The 22,378-nt window shown below is 60.5% G+C and overlaps 1 protein-coding gene across 3 annotated transcripts; it reads left to right on the top strand.

Annotated features, from left to right (window-relative positions):
• The first annotated feature begins 2,198 nt into the window (after positions 1-2,198).
• On the top strand, positions 2,199-20,397 carry PLEKHN1 (pleckstrin homology domain containing N1). 3 transcript variants are annotated; one of them, XM_042032140.1, is made up of 15 exons: positions 2,199-2,278; positions 3,756-3,859; positions 7,218-7,375; positions 7,713-7,793; positions 9,044-9,131; positions 11,831-11,955; positions 12,541-12,690; positions 13,289-13,369; positions 15,382-15,451; positions 15,737-15,891; positions 16,481-16,675; positions 17,172-17,417; positions 18,925-19,107; positions 19,338-19,386; positions 19,634-20,397. In XM_042032140.1, exons 1-15 carry the CDS (start codon positions 2,199-2,201, stop codon positions 19,825-19,827), a joined length of 1,959 nt encoding a protein of 652 aa, XP_041888074.1. In that variant the 3' UTR covers positions 19,828-20,397. The 3 variants fall into 3 exon arrangements, with proteins under 3 accessions (XP_041888074.1, XP_041888073.1, XP_041888072.1); XM_042032138.1 differs by lacking the exons at positions 2,199-2,278; positions 3,756-3,859; positions 7,218-7,375; ... (3 more) ...; positions 12,541-12,690; positions 13,289-13,369 and adding an exon at positions 13,755-14,912; XM_042032139.1 differs by lacking the exons at positions 2,199-2,278; positions 3,756-3,859; positions 7,218-7,375; ... (4 more) ...; positions 13,289-13,369; positions 18,925-19,107 and adding an exon at positions 13,704-14,912.
• The last annotated feature ends 1,981 nt before the right edge of the window (positions 20,398-22,378 follow it).

Genomic DNA, 22,378 nt, shown 5'->3' with positions numbered 1-22,378 from the left:
ATCCTGCTGCCCAAACTGGTGCTGGGGCTGCTGCCCACAGAGGGGAACGCTGAGCCCATTCCAGGGTGCAGGGGTGGAAGGAGCAGCGGGAGCTGCCTGGCACCAGCCCTGGGGCCCGAGGGGGAGCCGGAATGCCTGGCCCGGCTGCAGCCCCTCGTGTCCCCTTTCCTGCTGCTCTCCTGCTTCTGCTCCGGCTTCTATAAATAACTGCTGAGCTCTGAAAGCCTTCCTGGAGCCCAGGGGCTGCTTCCCTCCAGTCCAGGCTCTCCTGGAAGCAGAGCCGTGGGCTCTGGGAGAGCTTTGTTCCCTCAAGCTGGCTGACGGGCCAGTCCTCAGCCACTGGTGCCACCTGCCCGTGCCAGCCCTGGTGGTGTCACTGCTGTCCCAGTGAGCAAACAGGACCTGTGACAGCAGCAGGAGCTGCAGCGGCAGCAGTTGTGCCCCTGCTCTGAGCCAGGAGGTTTTATTTAGAACAAACCCTGGAGGAACAGCACGTTTGTGGTCACGGCCTGACCGTGTTAGGCACGGATGCGAGGAGGGATCGCGCTCTGCCTGCGCAGAACCCTCTCGGGGCTGTTCGCTGCAGTGTCGGATCTCGGCCAGGAGGTGCTGGGCTGCGGCTGGGCTGTCCCAGCGCTGCTTCCCAGCTGCGCTCCGAGCGCAGAGCTCACACGAGCAGCCCCTGCCATGGAAATCACGGCATTTCTGCTGGGGGCCCTCCGGAGGGGCGTGCTGGCGCTTTGCTGGGCCGGGAAGGGTTAATGGGTTACGCACAGAATGGGGAGGGGGCCGCAGGAGCTGCTTTTAAAGGTCAGAGATGGGGAGAAATGTTATGGCACATCCGTTCTCAGCTGCTCTCTCCAGGCCTGACTGTGCAATCCCCTTTTTGGGGAATATTTTGCTCCTGCAAAGGGTAAAATCCAAACAGGAACAGTCCAACACACCCCGTGTGTCCATCAACCCCAGCTTGATTCCAGCGGATTCCCCAGGAAAACCTCCTCTCAGAGTCCTCCTAAAATAACGTGTAGATTTGTCACATCTCATCCTTTATCACTGTTATTTATATTCACCAAATCTGATTTTTTTTTTCAAACGTGCCATCAATTAAATCAGCCTGACAAGATCTGATTTCCACAGCCCCGCGCTGATTCGTATTAATTACATTCTCCTCCTGTAATTCTCAAAGTTAATCCAACTCCCTCACAGCTGTTACATCATTTTCCCAGGAATTACTGTCAACTGGCAACCCCATAATTACCGGGCTGGTTTTTTACCCATGGAAACACCGATATCCCTGTTAAATTGTGCAATTTCTTTGCAAATCCCGTGGTCCTGCAAGACTTAACTGCAACAGCGATCCAAGCCCTTTGTGTCCAGCTCTTTCAAAGCTTTTCACGTGAATTCTCTCTATTTTTTGACCCAGAGCATCCAAGTTTTGCGTTTACTTCGTAGCAGCCACCCGAAAATGAAAAGGGTTTCTCGTTCCCTATGGTTGTGGTTCCTGGGGTTTTTTTTTTGGCGCAGAAATATTGAGCCTGTATTTACCTTTTGTTTTGTCGTGAACTTCTAATTTTTATTATTTATATTTCCCTGCGGTGAGGCACTCACAGCACGGGCAGGAATCCTCAGTTTGCTTCCTTTTAAAGCATTTCTTCTGTAAATACCCCTTAGGTTTTGCTCCCCTTGCGCGTCTCCTTTTGCTCTTTGCTTCCTTGATCCATTTTCCATCATTCCTAGATTTTGATCGGGGTCCCGTTTGATATTTTTCCCGCTGCCCATTTCTTTTCCCGTCTCTAACCCCAGTGGGAACGGCCGCTCGGAGCTCAGCCTTTGGAACCCTTCAACCAGCGCAGCCTCGGAGATTTTTGTTAATGCTTAAACAACAACCACCGACTTTATCTCGCTGCATCCTTATCTCCGCCCGTGCGGCGGCCGAATTCCATTTGGGAAAACGCTCCGGGATGGATTTATCGGTGGCTCCGGCTCTATCCCGCCGGTGGGTCGGGAATGCCGGCTGGGTCTGCGGCTCCCGGGGTGAATTCCCAGCGAACAGGTACCTGGCTCGCCCCTCCCAGCCCGCGGGGCGGGAGCGAGGGGCAGGATCGGGGTTTGGGCTCTGCCCACACCCACTCGAGTCCCGGCGGGCGGAAAGGAGCGGCCCGGGAGCGATCCCGCAGCGATCCCGCAGCGATCCCGGCATGGGGAACATCGCCTGTGTCCCGCAGGCTCCCGGCGGCTTCCGGAGCTCCTTCCGAAGGAAACCCTCGCTGAAGAAGGAGTGAGTACCCGGCTCCGGCTCTGGGCTGTGGCAGCGGGGCTGGATTCCCGGCGGGATCTCTCCCGTGGGATGCAGCCGGCGGGGATTTCCTATTTCCCGGTGGTTTCGGGGGTGCTGGGCGCTGTCAGAGCCCGGGGCCAGCTCGCCCCAAGCGCCTGGGATGGAATTCTCAGCCGGCGGGGAATGCCAGCCCTCGGGAGAAGCGCCACTGCGTTAATTTTTGTTTGGGTAATTACGCTCCCCCCGGCGGGACGAGGCGCGGAACACCTGATGTTCCCTGTTTTCACTCGAGAGTGTTTTTACTCAGAGTTGTGGTGCTTGTTGTGAAAAAACAACATTCCCGCTCCTCGTGCTTTAGGGAGAAAGCCCCAAATCCCAGCACTCCGCCGTGGGATTGGTGTTTGTAAACCCCAGGGAGGAGCAGCAGAAAATACCCCGTGAAATCCTTGTGGGATCTGGGCGCGGGGCTGGCCGGGGCAGCGCTCAGGTACCGCGGCCATGGGTGGCTGTCCCAAAATAGAGCCTCCCAGGGAATGCACTGCAGGCTTCCCGGCTTTCCCACTGCTCCCATCAGCACAGCCGGAGCTCCCCGGGCTGGAAAAGAGCTCTGGGGGGAGCCAGGTGATTCCTCATGAACCTGCCAGCCCCGTCTGTGTTGGGTTCGGTGTCTGGGCTGTGCCAAAACCCCCCCAAGCTCTGCCAGGCTGAGGGGTTTCTGATGAAAAGGAGACACTGAACTGTCCCCTTGGTGTCCTGTGCTGCCAGAAATCAGAGACAAACCTGTGGAGTCTGGGGAGTTACTCTGGGGTAGAAGAGAGGGGATCCCTCGGGGAATTTGGGCCTGGGGGTCTCATATCAGGGCCCTGTGGTGGAGCAGCCAAGCCCCAGAGCTCCTCCAGTCCCACTGACTCCCAACTTCCCACGCCCGTGGGGATTATCCTGGTTTTGTGCCGCAATCTGAGGAAGGAACTGCTGGGAAGTCCCAGCAAAGCAGTCCCAGCGCTTCCCAACAGCACCAGTGGCTGCCTGGTACTGGTGTGCACACAGGGAGAAACTGGGAGAGGGAGGAATGGCAGAGGGAAGCCACAGAGGCAGAAAGGAGCCAGGTCTGTGGGTACCTGCGGATCCATCCCCACTCCGGGGGCCTGGCAGGAGCTGCCAGGGCTGGGCTTGGTCTTTGTGCTCTGCCGTGGAACATCTGCCCCCGGTGCTGGTCTGGGGCCACAGATGAGCCAAGCTGATCGTGGGGCTGAGCAAGGAGCTGTAGAAAAACAGAGAAACGCCAACAAGTACAGGACAAGTCCCGTTCCAGTTCTCCCAGGCTTTGTCAGCCCTTGGCCGGGCTGGGATGATTCGAAAGCCCGTGACAAGTGGTTTGCTTGGCGTCCTGGCTTCCTTATTTCTGGGCAGGATTCACTGTGCCTCAGCCTGGGTTTCCATGTGTGTGTTTTGAGGATGTTTCTCCTTCCCTTTGTAGACAAAATGGCAAGAAAAAGCTGCCCAACTTTTTTGGGATGGACGGAGGGCAGGAGAGAGACACGACCACGGACAAAATCCTGCAGTATATTCCAGCGAAGGCAAGTGCCAGCACCTCCAGCCTGCTCCCCACTGCTCCAGGGGTTTATTCCCACCCACCCCGAGCGCAGCACTCAGGAGGGATGTTGGGTTTGGGTCTGGGGGTAGCAGCAGCTCTGTCCCAAGGAGATGGAGCCCAGGAAGGGATGAGCCCCTCCCAGCAGCTGAGTTCCCTGCCCAGGGTCCCCGTGCAGGTGTGGAGGGGACCTGGGTCAGCCAGGAGCTGTGATGGGGTGCGGGGTGATGCTGGGAGCCACTCAGGGGACGCGGCGACATCTCCCCCCAACCTTTGCTCTCGGTTCTTTTGTTTCTGGGTCGCCCGCGAGGGAAGGGAAAACCTGAGCGAGCTTTGGCAGGTGGGGTGATTCATTCCCACGCCGGAATGAGACGGAGCAGGAGTGGATTAGCAACGAGCCTGGGAAGGGAATCAGGAAGGGCAGGGCAGCCCCGGGCACGGCCCAGCCTCGTGGCCGCATGGCCCCGTTCCCAGCGCTGCCCGGGGAGAGCGGAGGGAAACTGGGAGCCCCCGCGGGTTTGGGGGGTCCCGCTGGGTGGGCCAGGGGTGTGGGGGGGATTTGGGGCGCATTTGGGCCGTGCTGGGTGTTCATGGATCCCGTCCGTGTGCATGTGGGGAAGGGGAAACTGAGGCACAGCCTCGGTGCCAGGCAGAGGGAATTCCAGGAAGGGCTCCCTGCGGGAATCAGCTGGATCCAGAGGGGTGAGGCAGGTCCCAGATGGATCCTGGGCGCTTCCCTGGGCAAGCAGGACAAGCTGCCAGTGTTAGCGGGTCCCGGAGAAGGGATCCTGGAAGAGGTCACTGGGAGATGGCTCCTTTGGAAACCCCAGGGAGTGCGGCATCTCTCCAGGGACGGAAGGAAGGAGGGCGGGGCAGGCTTCTAGCCTGGGGCAGAGGGGATGCAAACTCCCAAGCTCCCTGTGTGGCCCGGAGGAAGGCTCGGCTTTGCCCCGTTCCCTCCGCCGGCTTTCCGGGAGCAGCCGCAGCCGCAGGGCCGGCTCGGAGCTCCCAGCGCGGGGCTCTGATGCGGCCCCGCAGGAGATGCGATCGCCCAACCTCTGGCCACCACAGGCCATGTGGGACCGGGGCAGGCGCCATCCGTGCGCCCTGTGGCACCCCCGGCCCCGCTGCCCCGATTCCCACGGGCCGGTGAGAGCCGGGGGGAGGATGCGCCCCAAGAGCCGCTCGGTTCTGCTTTTCCCATGGAGCGGCAGCTGCGGGAGCCCCGGGGCAGCGAGCTGAGCCCTTCCTGCTGCTGCTGCTGATTCAGCCGCGGGCTGCAGGGCTGAGCAGCTCATGAGTAACTCGTTCTACCTGTAGGATGAGACCTACGGGGGGGAGAGAACATGTCAGGGCGCCTGCACCTCGCCAAACCCCGCAAGGAACCCGGCTTCCCAGGATCTGCAGGGCCTGGAAGCCAGCGGGAGCGCTGGGATAACGGGAATGGCTCGGGATGGGGCTGCGGGAGGGTGCACGGGCCAGGCTGGGGAGAATTCCAGAGGGACGGAAAATGCCAGGCCCCTTTGGCTCTGGCTAAAGGAGGCATCCCCACGGTTTGAGGGGTGCCTGGAAGGGCAGCAGATTTCAGGGATGTGGTCCCGTTTTTCCATGGCCTTGGAGCTGCTCCTGTGCCCAGCCATCACACCCATCTCCTCAGTCTCGCCGCCACCCCTGCTGGGCTTGTTTGGGAGAGGGAAATATTCCATTTATTTCTTGCCACACGCGTGGCTGTGGACGCTCTCCCTTCTCCCTGCTGCCCTCTGGATCCCTCTGGAAGCTCTTTCCCAGCGCTGCTGCTGCACTCCCAGCTCGCTTTTTCCTCTCTCTGCCTCGTTTTTTCCTGGGAAATTTGGCTGCCACGTCCCAGGCAGCAGCACTGCCCCGGCAGCTGGTGGCTGCTGCTGTTGCTTATCTCCGTGCCCATGATTTTATTACTTCACCCTCTCCCCACTCCCAGGTGCTGCTGGTGCCTTATCCGAGCCGCATTTTGTTATTGCTGTACCCGTGACCAGCTGCTCTTTGCTCTGGATTTGTGGCACAAATACCATCTTTCCTACGCTGAGCTGCCCCAGTGAGGCCTTTAATGGGCACCCGGTGTGATCCCTAAATTCTGTTCCATAGCTGGGCAAGCTGGAGGGAGGATTTCGGCAGGAAAGGGTTAACTTGTGTCCTAAAAAGAGTAACCAAAATTCGGCCAGGCCCTGGAAGGAGCCCTGAGCTCTGCAGGTGAAAGACTCCCAACAGCTCCTGTTCCCAGTCCCCTGGCTTCATTCCCAGCTCCATTCCCAGCTCCCCAGCTCCATTCCCGGCTCCATTCCCAGCTCCCTGGGATGTCTGGAGCAGGGCTGACCCCATGCCAGAGGGGTGAGTCACAGAGGGGCCCTGCAGGACAGAGCCAGGGGTCTGTGCTGGTCCCTCATCCATCACGGGCACACGCAGCTGTCCCCTGGCACAGCACAGCAGGGATGGCATCGGGAACGGGCACACGCCGGGAATGGGGACGTGCTGGGAGTGTCACCAGCCCCACTGAGTCCCAGGGAACCGCTGAGGACCTCCCCTCTCCCACCCAGTTTTGGCTTGGGAACGAATTCCCGGAGTCTGGATGGGCTAAAGGCTCTGCAGGTGGGGTGTGGAGTGAGGGGATCAGCGGCTGGGGCACAGCCCTGCCCTTCTCCCCAGGGACATCAGCCAGCCCCCGGGAATAAAGGTGTTCTTCCCAGAAGAACTGCAGGAAGAGCTTTTCCCCAGGCCGGTGAGAAGAGAGGGCTGTGAGGTTGTGCTCCTGCGCAGAAGGAAGAATTCCCACGTAACCAGGAAATCAGGGAAGGCCCCAGCCCCGAGTGCCGTCTCCTCTCCTCAGCCCTGGCTCTCCTGTGGTGCCTGCTGGATCCCTGCAGCTTTTCCAGGGACAAAAAGCTGCCTTGCAGCTGCTTTTATGGCTGTGGGGCTCTGTCCCAAAACTGTCTGGCACCTGGAACCGAGGGGAACCGAGGGATCTGAGCAGGGACCCGAGCTGGGAGAGCTGAGGAACCCAGGCAGAACCAGAGCAGAGGAAACCTTTCCTCTCAGCCCAGTGGAAGGCACACTCAGGGAGCACAGGGATGGTTTTTCTGTGGAGCTGGGACACCCTAAAAGTGAAATGTGCTTGTGCCCCCCTCTTTTCCAGCCCAGGAACTCCACCTTTAACTCAGGATCTCCTTGCAGGCCCCCAGCAGTAACTGAGCCCCAGCCCCAGGTTGGCAAGGAGACCCAACAACAAACAGCCCCTCCTGGGCACCTGCCCAGGGCCCTTTCCCAGGAATCCCTGCTGGGAAGATCTTCTGGGAATGTGTCTCCCACTTCTCTGAGCTGTTTTTTCCCTGTATCAGAACCAGGAAAACCAGAAAGAAAACTTGGACCAGAGGTTCCCCAGCCTGTTCAAGAAGGGCCGAAGGAAAACGACTGTCAGGAATTTGGGCAAAATGATTTATTACTCCAAGGTCAAGTTTAAGTTCCAGCACTGCCAGGTAAACCTGAGGCACCTCTTTGTGGGGGTTTCTCTGCCCAGGGCCAGTGTGCCCCTGCAGGACTGGGAAGGGAGGGGTAATTCCGGGAAATGGGACTCGTGGAGAATTCCCGGGGCTGCTGCGAGGCCCAGGACGCACTGCCATGCGGTGCCCACCTGCTGCCATCCCTGTGGGCACCTGGGGAGTGCTTCCATGAGCAGAGATGTGGCCCATGGAGAAGCTTTTCCATGCAGGGATCGGCCTGGGATGCAGAGGGAGGCAGGGATAACCCCAAAATGTGTCCTGGGATAACCCCAAAATGTGTCCTGGGATAACCCCAAACGTGTCCCCTCTGCAGGAGGTCAACGACTGCTTCCTGGAGCTGTTCCAGTCCTACCTGTACTTCCAGTCTGCGGGCCCCAATGGCCTCACCTACCAGGTAGGGCATCCCCTGGACGTGCTGGGCTTTGGGCACTGCGGCCACGCTGGGGACACCGGGCAGGCAAACTCTGGGAGATGTCCCCAGGTCCCTTCCCAGGGATGCCGAACTCCAAACGGGTGTTTTGTCCCAAGGGCTGTCCCCAGAGCAGCTCAGGGGAGCTTGGGCAGAGATCAAGGAGCCCAGGGAGGGGCAGGGGCAGGTGGGAGGTGACCTGGAGCCACCTTTGTGCTCCAAGCACAAGGAGCTGAGCCTTGGGAAGCCCAAATTCCCCCTGGCCTTGGTGCCCGTGGGGGTCTTGGCTCCTGGGCCAAGGGGGAGTTCTCCACCTGCAGGCTGGGCAATTCCAGCGTTAATTATTCTGTGGGAGAAGAGAAACCTGAGCCTCGGGAGCTCTTCACCTCACAAATCTTCTCACCCTGGCGGTGCTGGGGAGTCACAAGTAATGAACGAAAGGGCTGCTCTGCACTGCAGCCAAACAGCCACGGCTGGGAAACAGCACTCCCTGAGTGTTCTCTTCCTCCACACGAGTGTGGAGCTAAAAGTGAGCGTGTTTGGGAGATGATTGTAGAATTAGAAATGATTGATTGGCCTTCAGGTGACTTGAGGTGGATGTAAAACATCAGTAAAACCTCTCCAGTCACCCCCCAAGGCAGCCTTCAACCGAAAATTCCCATGTCAGGGGACAAACAACATCCCGAACTCTCCTGACTCCTTTAGAAACAGCTCCTGAGTTTATTAATTGTGCAGGAATTAAGGAGGAATTAATGTGCCCCGAGGCATTAGAGCCATCAGCATCTTTTATGGAGCTCGCTCAGGGAGCCCAGAACAGGGAGCACAAAGCTGCCAGCCGCTCCTGGGCTCTGTCGGAGTGGGAACCTGAACGTCCAGGCTCTGGGAACTGGACAGCTCCATTTGCCTTCAGGGCCAATCCCATTTTCTGGCTTTCTCCCGTTAAACCACCATTGTTGTGCTGAGGTTTCTCTTAAAACGGGAAGGAGGAACAGTGTGGAGCACAAAGACATTCATTCCTCAGCGTGGCACAGGATTGTGGAGCCCGGGGAGTGCTGAACCTGCTTCCCCTGGGGAGCCTGCTGGATCCAAATCCCAAATATTCCCAGCCTGCCCCCGAGCTGCATCACCCTGCGGGTGTGGGGTCACCCTGGAGGTGTGGGGTCACCCTGCGGGTGTGGGGTCACCCTGCTGAGGGCACTGACTGCCCCCGAATAACCCCTGCTCTCCTTCCCCAGGGGCTGCTGCCTCTGAAGGAGCTGCAGGTGCGTGAGCTGGAGGCTGGGCAGAGCCCCGGGCGGCAGGACCACGCTCTGCACATCTCAGGTGGGTGTCTGGGAGCTCGGGAAGGCGGGATTGGGATGTGGCTGCTCCCTGGGCCAGCCCGGGGAACACCCACCCGGTGCTGCCGCAGGGAAGGGCAGGGGAAGGGTGGGCCTGGGGAGACGCAGGGACAGCTCCCACCTCTGCCCCGTTAGTGGGATGGGATAGAATTCCTTCTCCCGCCTCTCCCGAGGGCAGGGAGTGACCCTGAGGGCCCTGCTCAGGTTCCCGGGACGGGCAGCAGTGCCCAGGGGTGAGCTGCCTCTCTCCCAGTAACACCAGTCTGGTGCTGGCAGGACCCAGTGCCACCTCACCAACTCTTCCATCCCTAGCTTTTTAAACTTTCCTCTGAGTGGTTTTGCTTCATGAATGATTTCCTGGGATGACAACCCTCTGCAGCCTGGATAGAGGCGTCTTTGGGCTCAGTCATTGCTGGATGACAGAGGGACAAGCCCCCCAGAGTGCAATTAAAGCATTAATTAACCCCCGGTAATGATACAGAGCCCATTTGTGTCCCAGGCCCACTGACTCTGCCCCTGGTGTCCTCTGCCAGAGGACAAAACCTCCCATAAATGATAAAAAGGACGTGGCACAAACACCCCACTCATTTTTAGGACTGGTGAACCAGGCAGGGTTCTCCAAACCTTTCCGGGGTTCTGGGGGAACAAGGGAAAACTTCCAGGGCTGTCTGTGCTGGGCTGGGGCGCTTGTTCTGCCTTAAACCACCCGGGAGTGCGGCTTTGGGGGGGCTGTGTCCTGCCAGAGCCCTGCAGACAGCGCTGGGTGCTCGGGAAGCAGCGGCAGGGAGCACCAGGGACATTCAGCATTGCTGGGACACGCTGGAACAGTTTTATTTCCCTGCTTAGAGGGGAAGGAATGGAGGCACGGAGGGGCTGGGAGCCCTTCCCGTGTCCCCACGCAGGGTCAGGGTGGAAATGCCTCATCTCATGACTCTGAGGCAGCCGGTTTGTGGAACCAGCAGTTCCCCATCGCTGCACGGCCAGGGCTGCTTGGCCCAGCGGGATCCCTGGGATCAGGGAGAGGGAAGGATGCAGAGCCCTCCTGGCACGGGGACAGGGGCTGGCTGTGCCCTGGGCTCTGCTGACGGATTTATGGAGCACCTGGAGCCCCCCGTGCCTCGCTGCACCCCTTTGGTGCCTCCCCTCAGAGGGGTCTGGGCAGGAACAAACTGCTCCTGTCCCGGGAAGGGGCTCTGCTGCTTCCAGCGCTCCTCTGGGAGCGCTCCCAAGGAAAGAGCGAGGACAGGGCACAGGGAAGGAGCCCGAGGGCTGCCCCTCAGCGTGGCAGGGGCATGGGGATGTGGCCCTGGGGCCAGGGGCAATGGCAGGAATTTGCAGCTCAGACTCCTCACAGCAGCTCCTGCCGCAGCCCCAGGCGTGTCCCGCGAGTTCCTTTCCTCATTTTCTCTTCCTTCTGGGCCCTGTTTAGATGTGGCAATGGGTGATGCCGCCGAGGTGTGCCTGAGGGGTGGCAGTGCCACCCGAGGGCCACGCTGCGGGTCATGCCCTGGCAGCACGGATTCCTGCTGCGTTTAATTTGTATTTATAATTCGTGTGAGGAGCTGGGTGCCCAGGGAAGCACCCAGAGCTGCCAGAATGCCCAGGGAGCAGCATCACACCCTCCTGGCTGCTCTGTGATCGCTGTGCCCTCGTTAAAAGACAGGGAAAACAAAGGGAAGGAGGGCAGGAGAACTCCAGAGCCACGGACACGTGGGTGCCCAGAAAACGCTCGACACCAAATTGCTGTCATGGGTTTGGAGTCACTCGGGGAGTGTCTGCCCCACCTCAGCTTTGTTTACTGTGCATTTCCTGAAAGCCAGACGTGCCTCAAAGGCTCAGTGAAATGTTGTTTATAAATAATGCAGGAATTAGGGCACTAACGATACCGCAGGAGGGCAAAGTCCCGCGTTTATCCGGGCTTATCTGGGCACTTCCAAGTCCCACAGAGGCAGATCCTTCTGAGCCTGCAGCAAGCCGGGTTTAATGTGAGCCGAGTGGTAAATTATTAATCACAACATCCACTCTGCATCCTGCCAGCAATGGTTATTGCCCTCCCTGGGCTGTGTCGGGAGAGAGTGGCAGAGGGTGTGGGAGACCTGTGCTCGTGCTCTGAGACACTCAGATCAACAAGCTGCAGGGCTGGCCCTCCCTCCGAGGGGATGTCTGGAGTCATCCTCAGCTTGGCTGGCACGGATTCTGCTCGCTGAGGCAATAAATAAACAAACTGTGTCAGAAAGCTGCTGGTGTTCTACGTACGGAGAGCCAAAGTGAGACTGGGAGAGAGCGCGGGGCCTTCTGCTGAGGGAGCAGCATCCTGGCACAGCCCCTGCCCACACAGAGCCTTCCCACAAGCTGCTGGCGAGGGGGTTGAAAGCTGAAATCTGGCTCTGGAGGTCAGGCTTGGCTTTTGGGCTGACCTCGGGGTTTGTTCTTGGTCCGGTTTGGGGTTAAAAAGTGCCTGGTGGTCAGGGCTTGGTGTGCCTGAGGAGGGGCTGGAGCAGTCTGAGAGGGCTGATGTGACCAAAGGGTGGCAGGGAGGGCTGGAGGGGGGTGGCAGCGGAGCAGGGGCATCCCCAGCACCCCGTGGTGGGTGGGCAGCGTGCGGCAGCTCCGCCGGCTGATTCCCGCTGGATGCTGCGATCCCTGCCCGGATCTCTCCACTCATCCCGTGCCTCATCCCAGGCCCTCTGCTGAACCCCCTGGTGGTGTTCTGCCCCTCCGAGGCGGAGCTGAAGCAGTGGCTGTACCACCTGGAGAAGCAGATCCAGCTCTGTGGAGGGAGCCTGGCCCTGCCCCTGCTGTCCCAGGTGGGTGTCCCGTGGCCGTGTCCCACCGCCAGCTCCCAGCTGGGACCCCGGCATGGATTCTCTTTGGAGCTCGCCTTTGGGGGCTTTCCTGGGGGAAAAGGGTGCAAAAAGAGCTCCCCAGAGGGGTCTGAGAGCCACTGGCAGGTGGATGTGCTGGAAGGAGGAGCTGCCACCCTCAGGTGCCACCAGCAGCACAACCTCTGCGGGGTCGGAGCTCCGGGCCTGGCTCACAGAGGCTCTCACGCTTTTGGGTTCTTGTGCAACCGCCCAGAGATTGCAGAACCCCTGGAGGAGGCCCAGAAAACAGGCCCAGATTCAAGAGATTGTCTCCCCCAGTCTCTGAGGGTGTTTTAATTCCTTCCCTGCCTCCATCTCCCACTTGCCGAACAGAAACATCCCCCTTGGAAAGGCATTTTCAGGTGCTGCTCGGTATGGAGAATGGTTGTCCATTCCCAGCTGGAAAACTGCCTCCTGCCCAGTTTATTTACTCTTTCCCACTCCTGCCACCCCAAGAAAGTGTCCCCAGGTGGGCCATGGCCTGGCTGTGCCCGGGGGAGGCCTGTGGTCAGTGTGTGCTGTCCCTAGAGCGGCTGGAAGCAGAGCCCGGGGGGCAAGGAGGAGCTGCGCTGGTCCGTGCAGAACCTGCCCGTGCAGGACTGGAGAGGGACCCAGCGGGAATCCCTGGGAGAAATCCTCTGCATCTCCAAGGTGAAGCTCCAGCACCTGCCCTTCCAGGTAGGACACGGCTCCGGGGAGTGGTGGAGGGAGGGATGGATCCATGGATGGATCCATGGGTGGAGTCGCTGGTTCAGGCTCCTGCCTCCCTGCTGCCACCCACCCAGCAGCTCCCAAGGGGTGTTTTACCCACACAGAAAGGGAAAAAGGTTTCCTACTGCTCTTCCCAAAGCCATTTCCCAGCTCAGGGAAGCAGCCTGGCTCTCCCCAAAAGATCTCCCAGCTCAGGGAAGCAGCCTGGCTCTCCCCAAAGCCATCTCCCAGCTCAGGGAAGCAGCCTGGCTCTCCCCAAAGGATCTCCCAGCTCAGGGAAGCAGCCTGGCTCTTCCCAAAGTCATTTCCCAGCTCAGAGAAGCAGCCTGGCTCTCCCCAAAAGATCTCCCAGCTCAGGGAAGCAGCCTGGCTCTCCCCAAAGCCATCTCCTGATGCAGGGAGGTGGATTGTTCTCCCCAAAGGCTCTCCCAGCTCAGGGAAGCAGCTCAGCTGTTCGCAGAGCCCCTGCCCCAGGCTGCTGTCAGAAGGACAAAGCCAAGGGCTCTCCAGCTCCGAGCCCTGGCTGTTCCCAGGGATCCAACCCTCTCCCTGTCTGCTTCCCAAGGAGCAGCACGACCGGCTCCTGGTGCTCTACCCCTCCACGCTGGTGATCATGTCTGAGGAGCCCAGTGTCCTCTGTTTCAAGGTGAGTTCCTTTGGGAGCATCCCGCTGCTCTCTCCCCTCCACCTGCGCTCCCCGTGCCGCCTCCCGTGCCAGCTGGCAGGAGCAGGCACAGGGATGGTGCAAGATCCCTTCCCATGAGAAACACCTCGGCCTGCTCCGGCAGCCCAGGGGGAAGGAGCTGCCTGCCAGGGAAGCCGCGTCTCTGCGAGAAGGAGGAGGAGGAGGAGAAGGAGGAGGAGGAGGAGGAGGGGGGAGGCTGTGCTGGCAGCCAGCCCGGCCCTCCTGCTCCAGACAGGGGCTGGCACAGCCCCAGAGTGCCCCTGAGGGGGCTTTGCTGCTCTGGTCCTTTGCCAGGGAACCCCTCGGGAGCTGGGGGCAGCCCGGCAGCGCAGCCGGTGCTGTGGGGAAGGGCACGGGAGGGGAGGAGAGCACTGGCAGCGTTCTCCCTCTGTCTCAGCAGGGACAGGGAGCATCCCAAGGGATGCCAGAGGGTGTCTGGGGTGTCTGTCTGTGGGAGCAGTGCTGGAGCCTCAGCACGGGCAGCCAGTGGCACTGAGCAGCCAGAATGGCCTTAAAATCAGCTGGTGACATCCCCGGTGGCACTTGGGGCCGCGGCTCAGCGCGAGCACGGCCGTGCTGGTTGATGGTTGGGCTCGGCGATGCTCGAGGGCCTCTCTGCCCTTCCCTTGCAGAGATTCTGTGAGCTCGAGCATCACTGCGAGCCCTGTGCTCGTTGCTTCTCCTGTGCTGGAACAAACGTGCCGGAAGGAGCAGCGCCCTGGCTGTGACCCCGGAGCTGCTGCTCTGCCGCAGCCCTGAGTCACCGAGCCGGCAGCCAGCCCCAAGCAGCCCTGCAGAGCTGGAGGGCTGCGAAATGCCCCGGGAACCCGCCGGGCTCCTGCTCCACGCGGCTCCGCATCCTGCGGAACGCTGCTGTGGTTATCCCCGGGGAGAGCATCTCCCGGGAGGCTCCTTCCCGGCCAGAGCTCTCCCCATCCCAGAGCGGCGCTGGAAGGCGTTTTCCAGCCGCTGGGACACACCTCGGGCACAGCCTGGTTTCGGGAGCGCGTTGTTTGCAGCGCCTGGGAATGGGGCACCACGCAAGGGGGCCTGGGCTGGGCTCTCCCATGAGCTCATCTCTTTTGAAACCCTAAACCTGCCCCGTGCGATGTTCCCTTCCCAGGCGATGTTCCCTTCCCACGGTGCCGGGACCGCGCTCCCGGGGCTGATTCACCAGCCTGTGACACTGGGAACCTGCTTTTCCACAGGCGTGTCAGGGCACGGGAGCCTCCTCCCGGGGCTGCTCGAGTGCACTTTTCCTTCCCTTCCCTTCCCTTCCCTTCCCCTGCCCGCAGTTGGGGCTGGGCGAGGGAACAGCCCGGCCCGTTTTGCTCCGCAGCTTCACAGCGACCACAGCAGCTGCCCCTGCCAAGCGTGTGGGGCAGGGAAGGGGCTGAGATGGGGCTCACCCCAATCCTCCGGTGGGAAAAGGCCCTGGGCAAGGTGGGAACCAGCGAGGGGGAGCTGCTGGAGTTATCTGTGGGATGCTGCTGCGCTTCCCGAGGTGGGACTTTTATCCAGAGGGTGTCTCAGCACCCTCGGGGATTGCTGTGAAGGGGAGGATGGAGCACCGGCCCTACACATCCTGGGGGCAGGAGCCTCGCTGGGGTGTGCAGGAGGGGGCAGGAATCCTGCTGGGATGTGCAGGAGAGCTGAGCAGCAGCAGCAGCCGAGCTGCCAAAGGCCATTTCTTAGGGGCAGCTGCCAGCACGAAGCAGGAGCTGGGCTTGCTCCATCCTCACTGGGGGCTTCCCTCCTCGTGCTCCCAGCAAAACCCTGCACTCCTAAAGCCTGAAACCCCTGCGCTCCTGAAGGCTCCTAAAGCCCTTTGGCTCCCCTGGCAGGACAGCCCCTGTGGGAGCAGAGCTTCACCCCAGAGCAGGGCACAGCTCCCCATGGTGTCCCTGTGCCCCATGGCACGGGCAGGAGCCCTGCTGGGCTCCGAGATTCCAATCCTGCCCCTCTCTCCACAGGGAGAGCTCCCACTCAACGCCATCCAGGTGCTTTTTGAGGACAACAACAAAACCTCCTTTTTAATCGAAGGTGGGTGTCTGGCACAGGCACGGGCGGCTCGGGGACGGTGCGGTGGCACCTTCCTGGTGGGCAGCCAGGCTCCCCGAACTGCCCTGCTTGGAAATTTGGGACCCTCTGTGCCCTGGCAGGAGAGGCCGGGAGCCACAGCAGCTCCTGCACGGGGCACCGAGGGCAGAGCATTCCCTGCAGCGGCACCTCCAGATCCCAGGGAACGTGGGGCGGGATGGAGCAGGAGGGCTCCCGTGGGGTTCTGAGGGATCCAGCCCAGGATCAGCAGTGGGGGATGTTTTCCAGGCCGCCTGATCAACTCCATCCGAGTGACCTGTCCCAGCTACCAGGACTACCAGGAGTGGCTCTACTGCCTCAAAACCGCCCAGTTCCGAAACGCCGACTCCTCCCTCTCGGGGTCCGAGAGCTTCTCGGGGTCAAAGCCCCCACACCCCAGCCAGGTAAGGGGTGCTGCAGCTTTGGGTGGCAATCCGTGGCTGTCCCATCCGTGGCCACGTGTGACACTCCTGTGACACTCCTGTGACACTCCTGTGGCACAGCAGGCTCTGCTCGAAGCTGCCAGCAAGCTGCTGATCCCTGGAAATTATTTAAAGCCCTACAGGACATTATAGAGGCAAAAATTACACTGAATTCCTTCAAAAGCAGAGGCTGGACACGGCCTGTGACAGGGTTGGGCAGTGAGGCACTGGCACAAGGACAGTGACAGGGTTTTGGACTCAGTGGGTTCTTTCCAAGCTGGAATATCCCGTGATTCCTGCAAGGAATGGGAGACCCACGCTGCCAGCTGGGATGGGGCTGGGTGCCTGGCACCCTTTTCCTGCTGTGCACCCCCTCATTCCCCTCGGCCACCCCACACTCAGCCCCATAAGCAGCATGTCCCACACCCGGGCACATCCCACACCCCGGCACAGCCACCGGGCCACTGCTGGCCATGGGGACACAGCCCAGACCCCAGGGACACGAGGGCTGGGCAGGGCTGTGCCCCCGTTTCAGGGAGCTCTTCCCCAGGGTGCTCTTGTCCCCGTGCAGTTCACCAGCAGCGGGAGAGGATCCCTCAGTTCTGACGGCCGCACCAACTCCTGGGCGTCCGCAGGGAGAGTGACCACCCTGACCCAGCTGTCCCAGCCCAGCGGCTCCCTGCCCGACGGACACTCCTTCCTGCTGCTGCCCGAGGGCCGGCTGCTCGAGGAGCCCCTCTCCCCTGGCTACTCCCAGCCTCTCCACGTGAGTGAACCCCAAAACAGCCTGGGATGCCCGTGGGGATCCCCTGGGATGGGGTTGGAGCTGCCTTTGAGCAGAGGGAGCTGTCTGGGGGCTGGGCAGTGTTTGCTGGGGGGTTGGAGCAAATCCCTGCCCGGAGCTGGGGCTGCTCCTGGCTCAGCCTGGTCAGTGCTGAGCAGGGAAAACGCTGCTGAGGGATCCCATCCCATCCCAGTTCCCTCCCAGTCCCAGTTCCAGTCCCATCCCAGTCCTCTGCCCTGCCCAGGGGCTGTTGGGGATTACAGAAGATCACAGGAGGGTTCAAAGGCTGGGAAATCCCCAAATCAAAGCTGCAGGTGGGCGGAGGCGATGGCCAGGCAGGATTTTGCTCTCCAGGGATGTCAGAGCGCGTGGGGCAGGGCCCAGTGCGGGCCTGTGGCAATTCCCGAGCCCGGAGTGATGTCCAGGCGTGTTGCCATCCAAAGGAGCGCCAGCTCCAGGGCCTGTCCTCTCATTCCAGTGCCTGGCACAGCCCAGCTGGCCCAGCACGGCGCTGCCCACGCAGGACCTGCGCCGGGGGAACAGCGCCAGGAAATCCAAGGGCAAGAGCAGCGGGCAGCAGCTGCCCAACCAGGACCCCAAGAGGAGCGGCTGCGGCCTCATCCCTGCAAATCCCAACGGGGAGCTGCAGTCCCCGGTGTACCACGAGCCCTACGCAGCTCACTGCCCCCAGCAGCACCCCCCGGCACACCTGGAGCTGGGCAGGGTGAGGGGAGGCACGTGGGATGGGATGGGATGGGATGGGATGGGATGGGATGGGATCTATGGGATGGGATGGGATCTATGGGATGGGATGGGAGGGATGGGATGGGATCTATGGGATGGGATGGGAGGGATGGGATGGGATGGATGGGATGGGATGGGATGGGATGGGATGGGATGGATGCACGATGGGGATGGGATGGGGATGGATGCAGGATGGGGATGGGATGGGATGGGATGAGGCCGGACCTTCCTGCCTGGGCAGAGCAAGGCTCACCTCGTCGTGCCGGTGCTGCTGGCAGGGATAGGGGGCCAGGCAGGTGCTCCAGAGGAGGTGTGAAACCATTTCCATGGGAAAAGGGGCTGTGGAAGGGGAGGTGGCACATGGCAGGTGGGGCAATGGAGCCCTGGGATGCTGGGCCCCGATGCCTGAGGCAATCCGTGCGTAGGAGGGTTGTTGCCTCATGGGACACAGCCTCTTCTCCCAAGGGTTTTCCAGCATGTCTCCATCAGTTCTCAGTGCGTGATGCCACTTTCCCAACCCTCAGTGACTGTTCCTTAAGGAATTCCCCTCGTTGGCACAGCCAGGACTCAGCCCCGTCATCCCACAGGGATGAGCAGCATTTGGGATTTTACTCGTAGGGAGATTCCGTGCCCCAACCCCTCCTGGGGATGAGCTGCGAGCGCCCTGTCCCTGTTTCCATCCTGCCCCGGGGCTGGACAGATGGAGCTGGGTGGGAATTCAGCCCCCCACAGCTCCCAGCTCCCTGGAGCAGCCGCTGCTCCCCCTTTCCAGTGATCCCTACACTCCCAGTTCCCCCAGTGCTCCCAGCTGGCCCTGACTCAGCACCCAAGCCCTTGGCTCCAGGAATTGTGCCTGGGGCCATTTCTTTTCCTGCCATCTGAGCAGGGATGGGGAAACTCCAGGGCTGAGTTCCAGGACCGAGGGGAACAGGTTTCCCCTGTCTGATCACAACAACCCAGGGAGGAGCCACAAAGCACCAGACAGAGGCACAGACTGAGATGTGAGCCAGGCTCCGGGAAGTGGGGATGAGTCAGAGCCAGAGACCACTTTGCCCACCCCCAAAAACCTTCCAGCTGTGATAAGCGAGTGCCTGCTGAAGGCCACGTTTCTGCTTGTGACGATCTCTTGGGAAAAGACTTTCTGAGTCATCCTCCACCCTGGTGTGATCCCCCCTCCCTCGAGGGTCCTCCCTGGCTGCTCCCTGTCCTCCTGCATCCCTTCAGCCGGTTTTATCCTCCTGCCTTCGCTTCTGGCCAGCTCCCACCGTGCCTGTGGGTCACTGGGAATGACCCCTGGCCATCCTCTCTCTCCCATCTGAGGCCTCCAGGGCTGGGACGGAGCAGAATTTGTGGGGAGGGCACAAAGAGCAGTCCTTGCTTGGCCTGAACGTGCTCTCAGCAGGGCTGGATTTGGGGTGGGCAGCACCAGGCTGGCGTTTCCCAGCTCTCCACAGCCGGGACCCAACCTGGGGCTGGTTTGGTTGCAGTTCCTGCAGTGCCACGGACAGACGGGGCCAGCCCAGGGGAACCCGGCGGTCCCAGCCCCACAGCACCCATCCCTGGAGCACTGGAACTGCAGGGAGGTGCCCACAGCCCCCACCTACAGCACCCCGGGCACCTCACGCCAGCTCCAGCTGCGGGCACTGGCCCAGGGCTCCTACCTGGGCGAGGTGAGGCTGCAAACTCTGCTGTGGGCTGCAGGGGAACACTCGGGGGCTTCAGGGGGACACTCAGGGGGTGCAGGGGAGCAACCCGGGGTCCCAGTTTGCCTCGGTGGTCCCTGCAGGGCTCTGAGCCCTTTGGTCAGTGCCAGGGGCCGTCCTGGTGGAGCAGGGATGGGGCTGACTCCCTGCTGGGCAGCGTCCCAGGATGGCACAGCTCATCCTCCCTCTCTTTCCAGATCTCTTCCCTGCCAGAGGAGCGGCTGGGCCCTTCGCTGCACCCCGCAGGTGAGACCCCTGAGCTGCTGGGCTGCTCCCTGCCCACCACGCCCTCCAGAGCTGATCCCTTCATCCCTCCTGCTCCCCTGACTCTGTCACCTGCCCTGTGCCTGGGCTCACCTGGCCTGCCTTCCACTGCCACCCCGAGGGGCTCCTGCCGTGCTCCAGGCACGCTCCCCTTGCTCTGCCCAGCCCTGCGCTGTGATTTTACTCCCCCCTGACCCCTTTTTCCCGTTCCCTCTGCGTTTTCCTGCAGATGGGAGCGGTGGCACCTACGGCCTGGCCGATGCCGCCTGCCCCTGCCGGGACTCCTCGTCCTACCACGACTACGCCGAGCTGCAGAGCTTCCAGAGCGACCTCAGCTACGACAACCTGTGGGAAGCCGAGGAGAAGGAGCTGGGCACCCCCTGCAGCTCCCCATCCCCTGCCCAGCAGATTTACCAGGTCTAAGGGGTGCTCCAGGCATGGGAAAGCCCCCGGGCTCTTCCCTCACTGGGCTTCCCTCCAGGATGAGGGGCCCAGGGATGTGAAGGGAAGAGCCCTGCTCTGCTCCCCTAGCAGGTCCAGGGGTCCTGCCCTAAATCTGAGGGTGGGGGCAGAGCCCAGCAGCCACAGCCTCTGTGGGGCTGGAGGAGCAGCGTGAGTGCCATGCCCAGGGGGTGCTCAGGGAGAACAGCTTTGCCCCCTGAAAATCCGGGGACAAAAAGGGTCTGGCTCCCTCAGGTGGAAGGGGCTCGGTGTTCGGAGGGAGCAGCCACTCAAAAGCCAAAAGGGTGCCTGGATTAGTTGGATTCCTTTGCAGCAGAGCCCTCAGCTGGTCCCTCTGATCCCTGGGAACAGCCAAACCTTCCCCCAGTGAGCTCTGGGGGCTGCCAGGATGCACCAGAGGTGCCCCGTGCTGGCACACAAGGCTGGCAGCAATGGTTGTGCCTGCAGGATCGTCCTCCTGCAGGAGCAGGGTTAGGGCACAGGATGTGGAGGGAAAAAACCCCAACCAGATCTGAGCACAGTGGGATTTTCTTTCCCCTTCACGCCAGAAGAATTCCTTCCTGCCAGTGCTGGCTCCAAACCTGCAGCAGGACAGCCCAGCCCCTCGGCAGGCAGAGCCAGCAGAAATGCCCGTGACCTGTGTTCCCTGAGGCCTGCCCTGCAGAGGAAGCCCCAAATCCCCCGCAGGGAACCCCTCCTTTCCTCCCACCCCTGCCCTGGCTCACACCAAACGCTGCCTGTGGCTGTCTGGGCAAGGAGGGGAGAGAATTCCCCACAGGAGAGAATCCAGGAGAGCCAAAGCCCCGCAGTGACCAGAGCAGTGACCAGAGCAGTGACCAGAGCAGGGCCAGGGGGGCTGGGATGTCCCTCTGGACCCCTCCGGAGCCCGGACCGAACACAAACAAGGGACAGAGTCTCAGGGTTGTTATTTTCCAGCCTCTTTGGCCAGATCCTTTGGAAGGTCAGCGGCAAATCCAAATGTTTTCACCTGGGGCTCCAAATCCTCAACCTTTGTTCCCTCGAGAGGCTGCAAATCAAACACAGAGACAAAACCTCTGCTTTGGTTCTTCCTCTGGTGCAGCCACAGTGATCCGGGAGCTTGCTGTGCTTGAATGTCTCCCGCTGTAATTTCAGTTTTTTCCAGGAGGTATCCAACAAAGTTTACATGTAAAGCCTGAGTGGGTTCTGTGTATTTAACTGTAAATGTGGCCGAGTTGAAGAGCTGTTTAATTTTCTAGCTGTGGCTGGTGTTCAGTTCTGTAAAGGGGCCTGTGCAGGAGTGTGTGGGTTTGGGTCTTGGAGCTGCTGCTGTTTTCTTTCAGGTTTGCTCTGTTTCGGGGAGGATTTGTATCTGATAACCCCCAAATGATCCATTTATTGAGAACTAAACTGTGCTAGGGGACATCTCAAATGTGCTGGGAGCTCTCCATGCCCCTGAGCTGCTGTGAACACTTTGATGGGGGTCACCAACATCCCTGAATTGAGCTGTAACAGCAATTCCTGCAATGATCAAAGGGGAAGGTCCCCTTCCTGTTGATATTAAAGTTCCCTCGTGGATTTCTAGGAGGTTGGACAATTCCAATGCACATGCCCTGGGATAATTTCCCTCTCTTTGCCATCGTCTGCTCTGATGGAGGTGGATTTTTGCCCATCACTGTTGCCCTGGGGACTCTGGGGCCCTGTGTCCCAAGGATTTCCAGACTCCTGCAAACCCCTAATCCCTGACCAAAGCCTCCCCAGGGTTTGTCAGACAGCAGGACCTGGGTTTGGTTTTCCCTATTCGGATGCTGATCCAGGTGGGTTTGTGGCTGTGAAGTCTCCTCTCCTGCTTTTCCTCCAACACCTTCCTCAGCAGGCTCAGGATTTAAAAACTGGTTTATTTAGAGCAGCACCAGATCTGTCCAGGTTAAACTAAAGTGGAAATTGGTACCTGCAAACCCACAAAAACCTCTTAAACCCCGACCACCGAGCCCGTCCTTCACCCTGGCTGCAGCAGGGATGTTGGATTTCTCTCTGCTCTCTGATTTTCAAGCCACGATTCCAAACTCTTTTTTTCCCTCAAAGAATAAACAGTGAAATTAAAAAAAACCCCACAACTCAATAGAAAGTGGAGCTTTTAACCTGCTCCTTTGGCTTTGGGAGCTGGGAGAAATTCTCTGCCAGAGAACAACGGGTGTAGCAGAAATCAGCCTGTTCCTGTATCTTTATTCCCTTCCCGAAGGCATTTGAGGTTCGGGAATTCCTCGGGGAGAGGTTTACGCGTCCCTTCCTGCTCGGAACCACAGCCAGAGTTCGGGAAGGACCCATCCCTCCCTTCCCGAGCGCCGGGGATGTGCGGGATCCGCCCCGGGCTGTGCCCAGCAACTCCCTGAGCGCCCTGTGGGTGGTGGGAGAATCCACCAAAACCTGCGGAGCTCTCCCGGCTCCACGGACGGGAGCGACCGGAGCAGAGCGGGTTCAGCGCTCCCTCTCCTCTGCCGGGGCCGGCACCACATCGAACCCCCCCCCAAAG

Source organism: Corvus kubaryi, unplaced genomic scaffold, assembly GCF_017639235.1.
Source record: "Corvus kubaryi isolate FWS band 111438036 unplaced genomic scaffold, C.kubaryi_AGA036_p1.0 37352, whole genome shotgun sequence".
Lineage (NCBI taxonomy): Eukaryota > Metazoa > Chordata > Aves > Passeriformes > Corvidae > Corvus > Corvus kubaryi.
The sequence above is the reverse complement of the archived record's forward strand: the minus strand, read 5'-3'. Positions and strand labels throughout refer to the sequence as shown.

Excerpts from the sequence above, each read along its gene's own strand:
- PLEKHN1 (XM_042032140.1), top strand. The coding sequence starts at position 2,199 with ATGGGGAACATCGCCTGTGTCCCGCAGGCTCCCGGCGGCTTCCGGAGC. Across the intron at positions 3,860-7,217 it reads GTATATTCCAGCGAAGGCAA|CTGTTTTTTCCCTGTATCAG; the intron begins GTGCCAGCACCT and ends CACTTCTCTGAG. Across the intron at positions 15,452-15,736 it reads AACCTCCTTTTTAATCGAAG|GCCGCCTGATCAACTCCATC; the intron begins GTGGGTGTCTGG and ends GATGTTTTCCAG.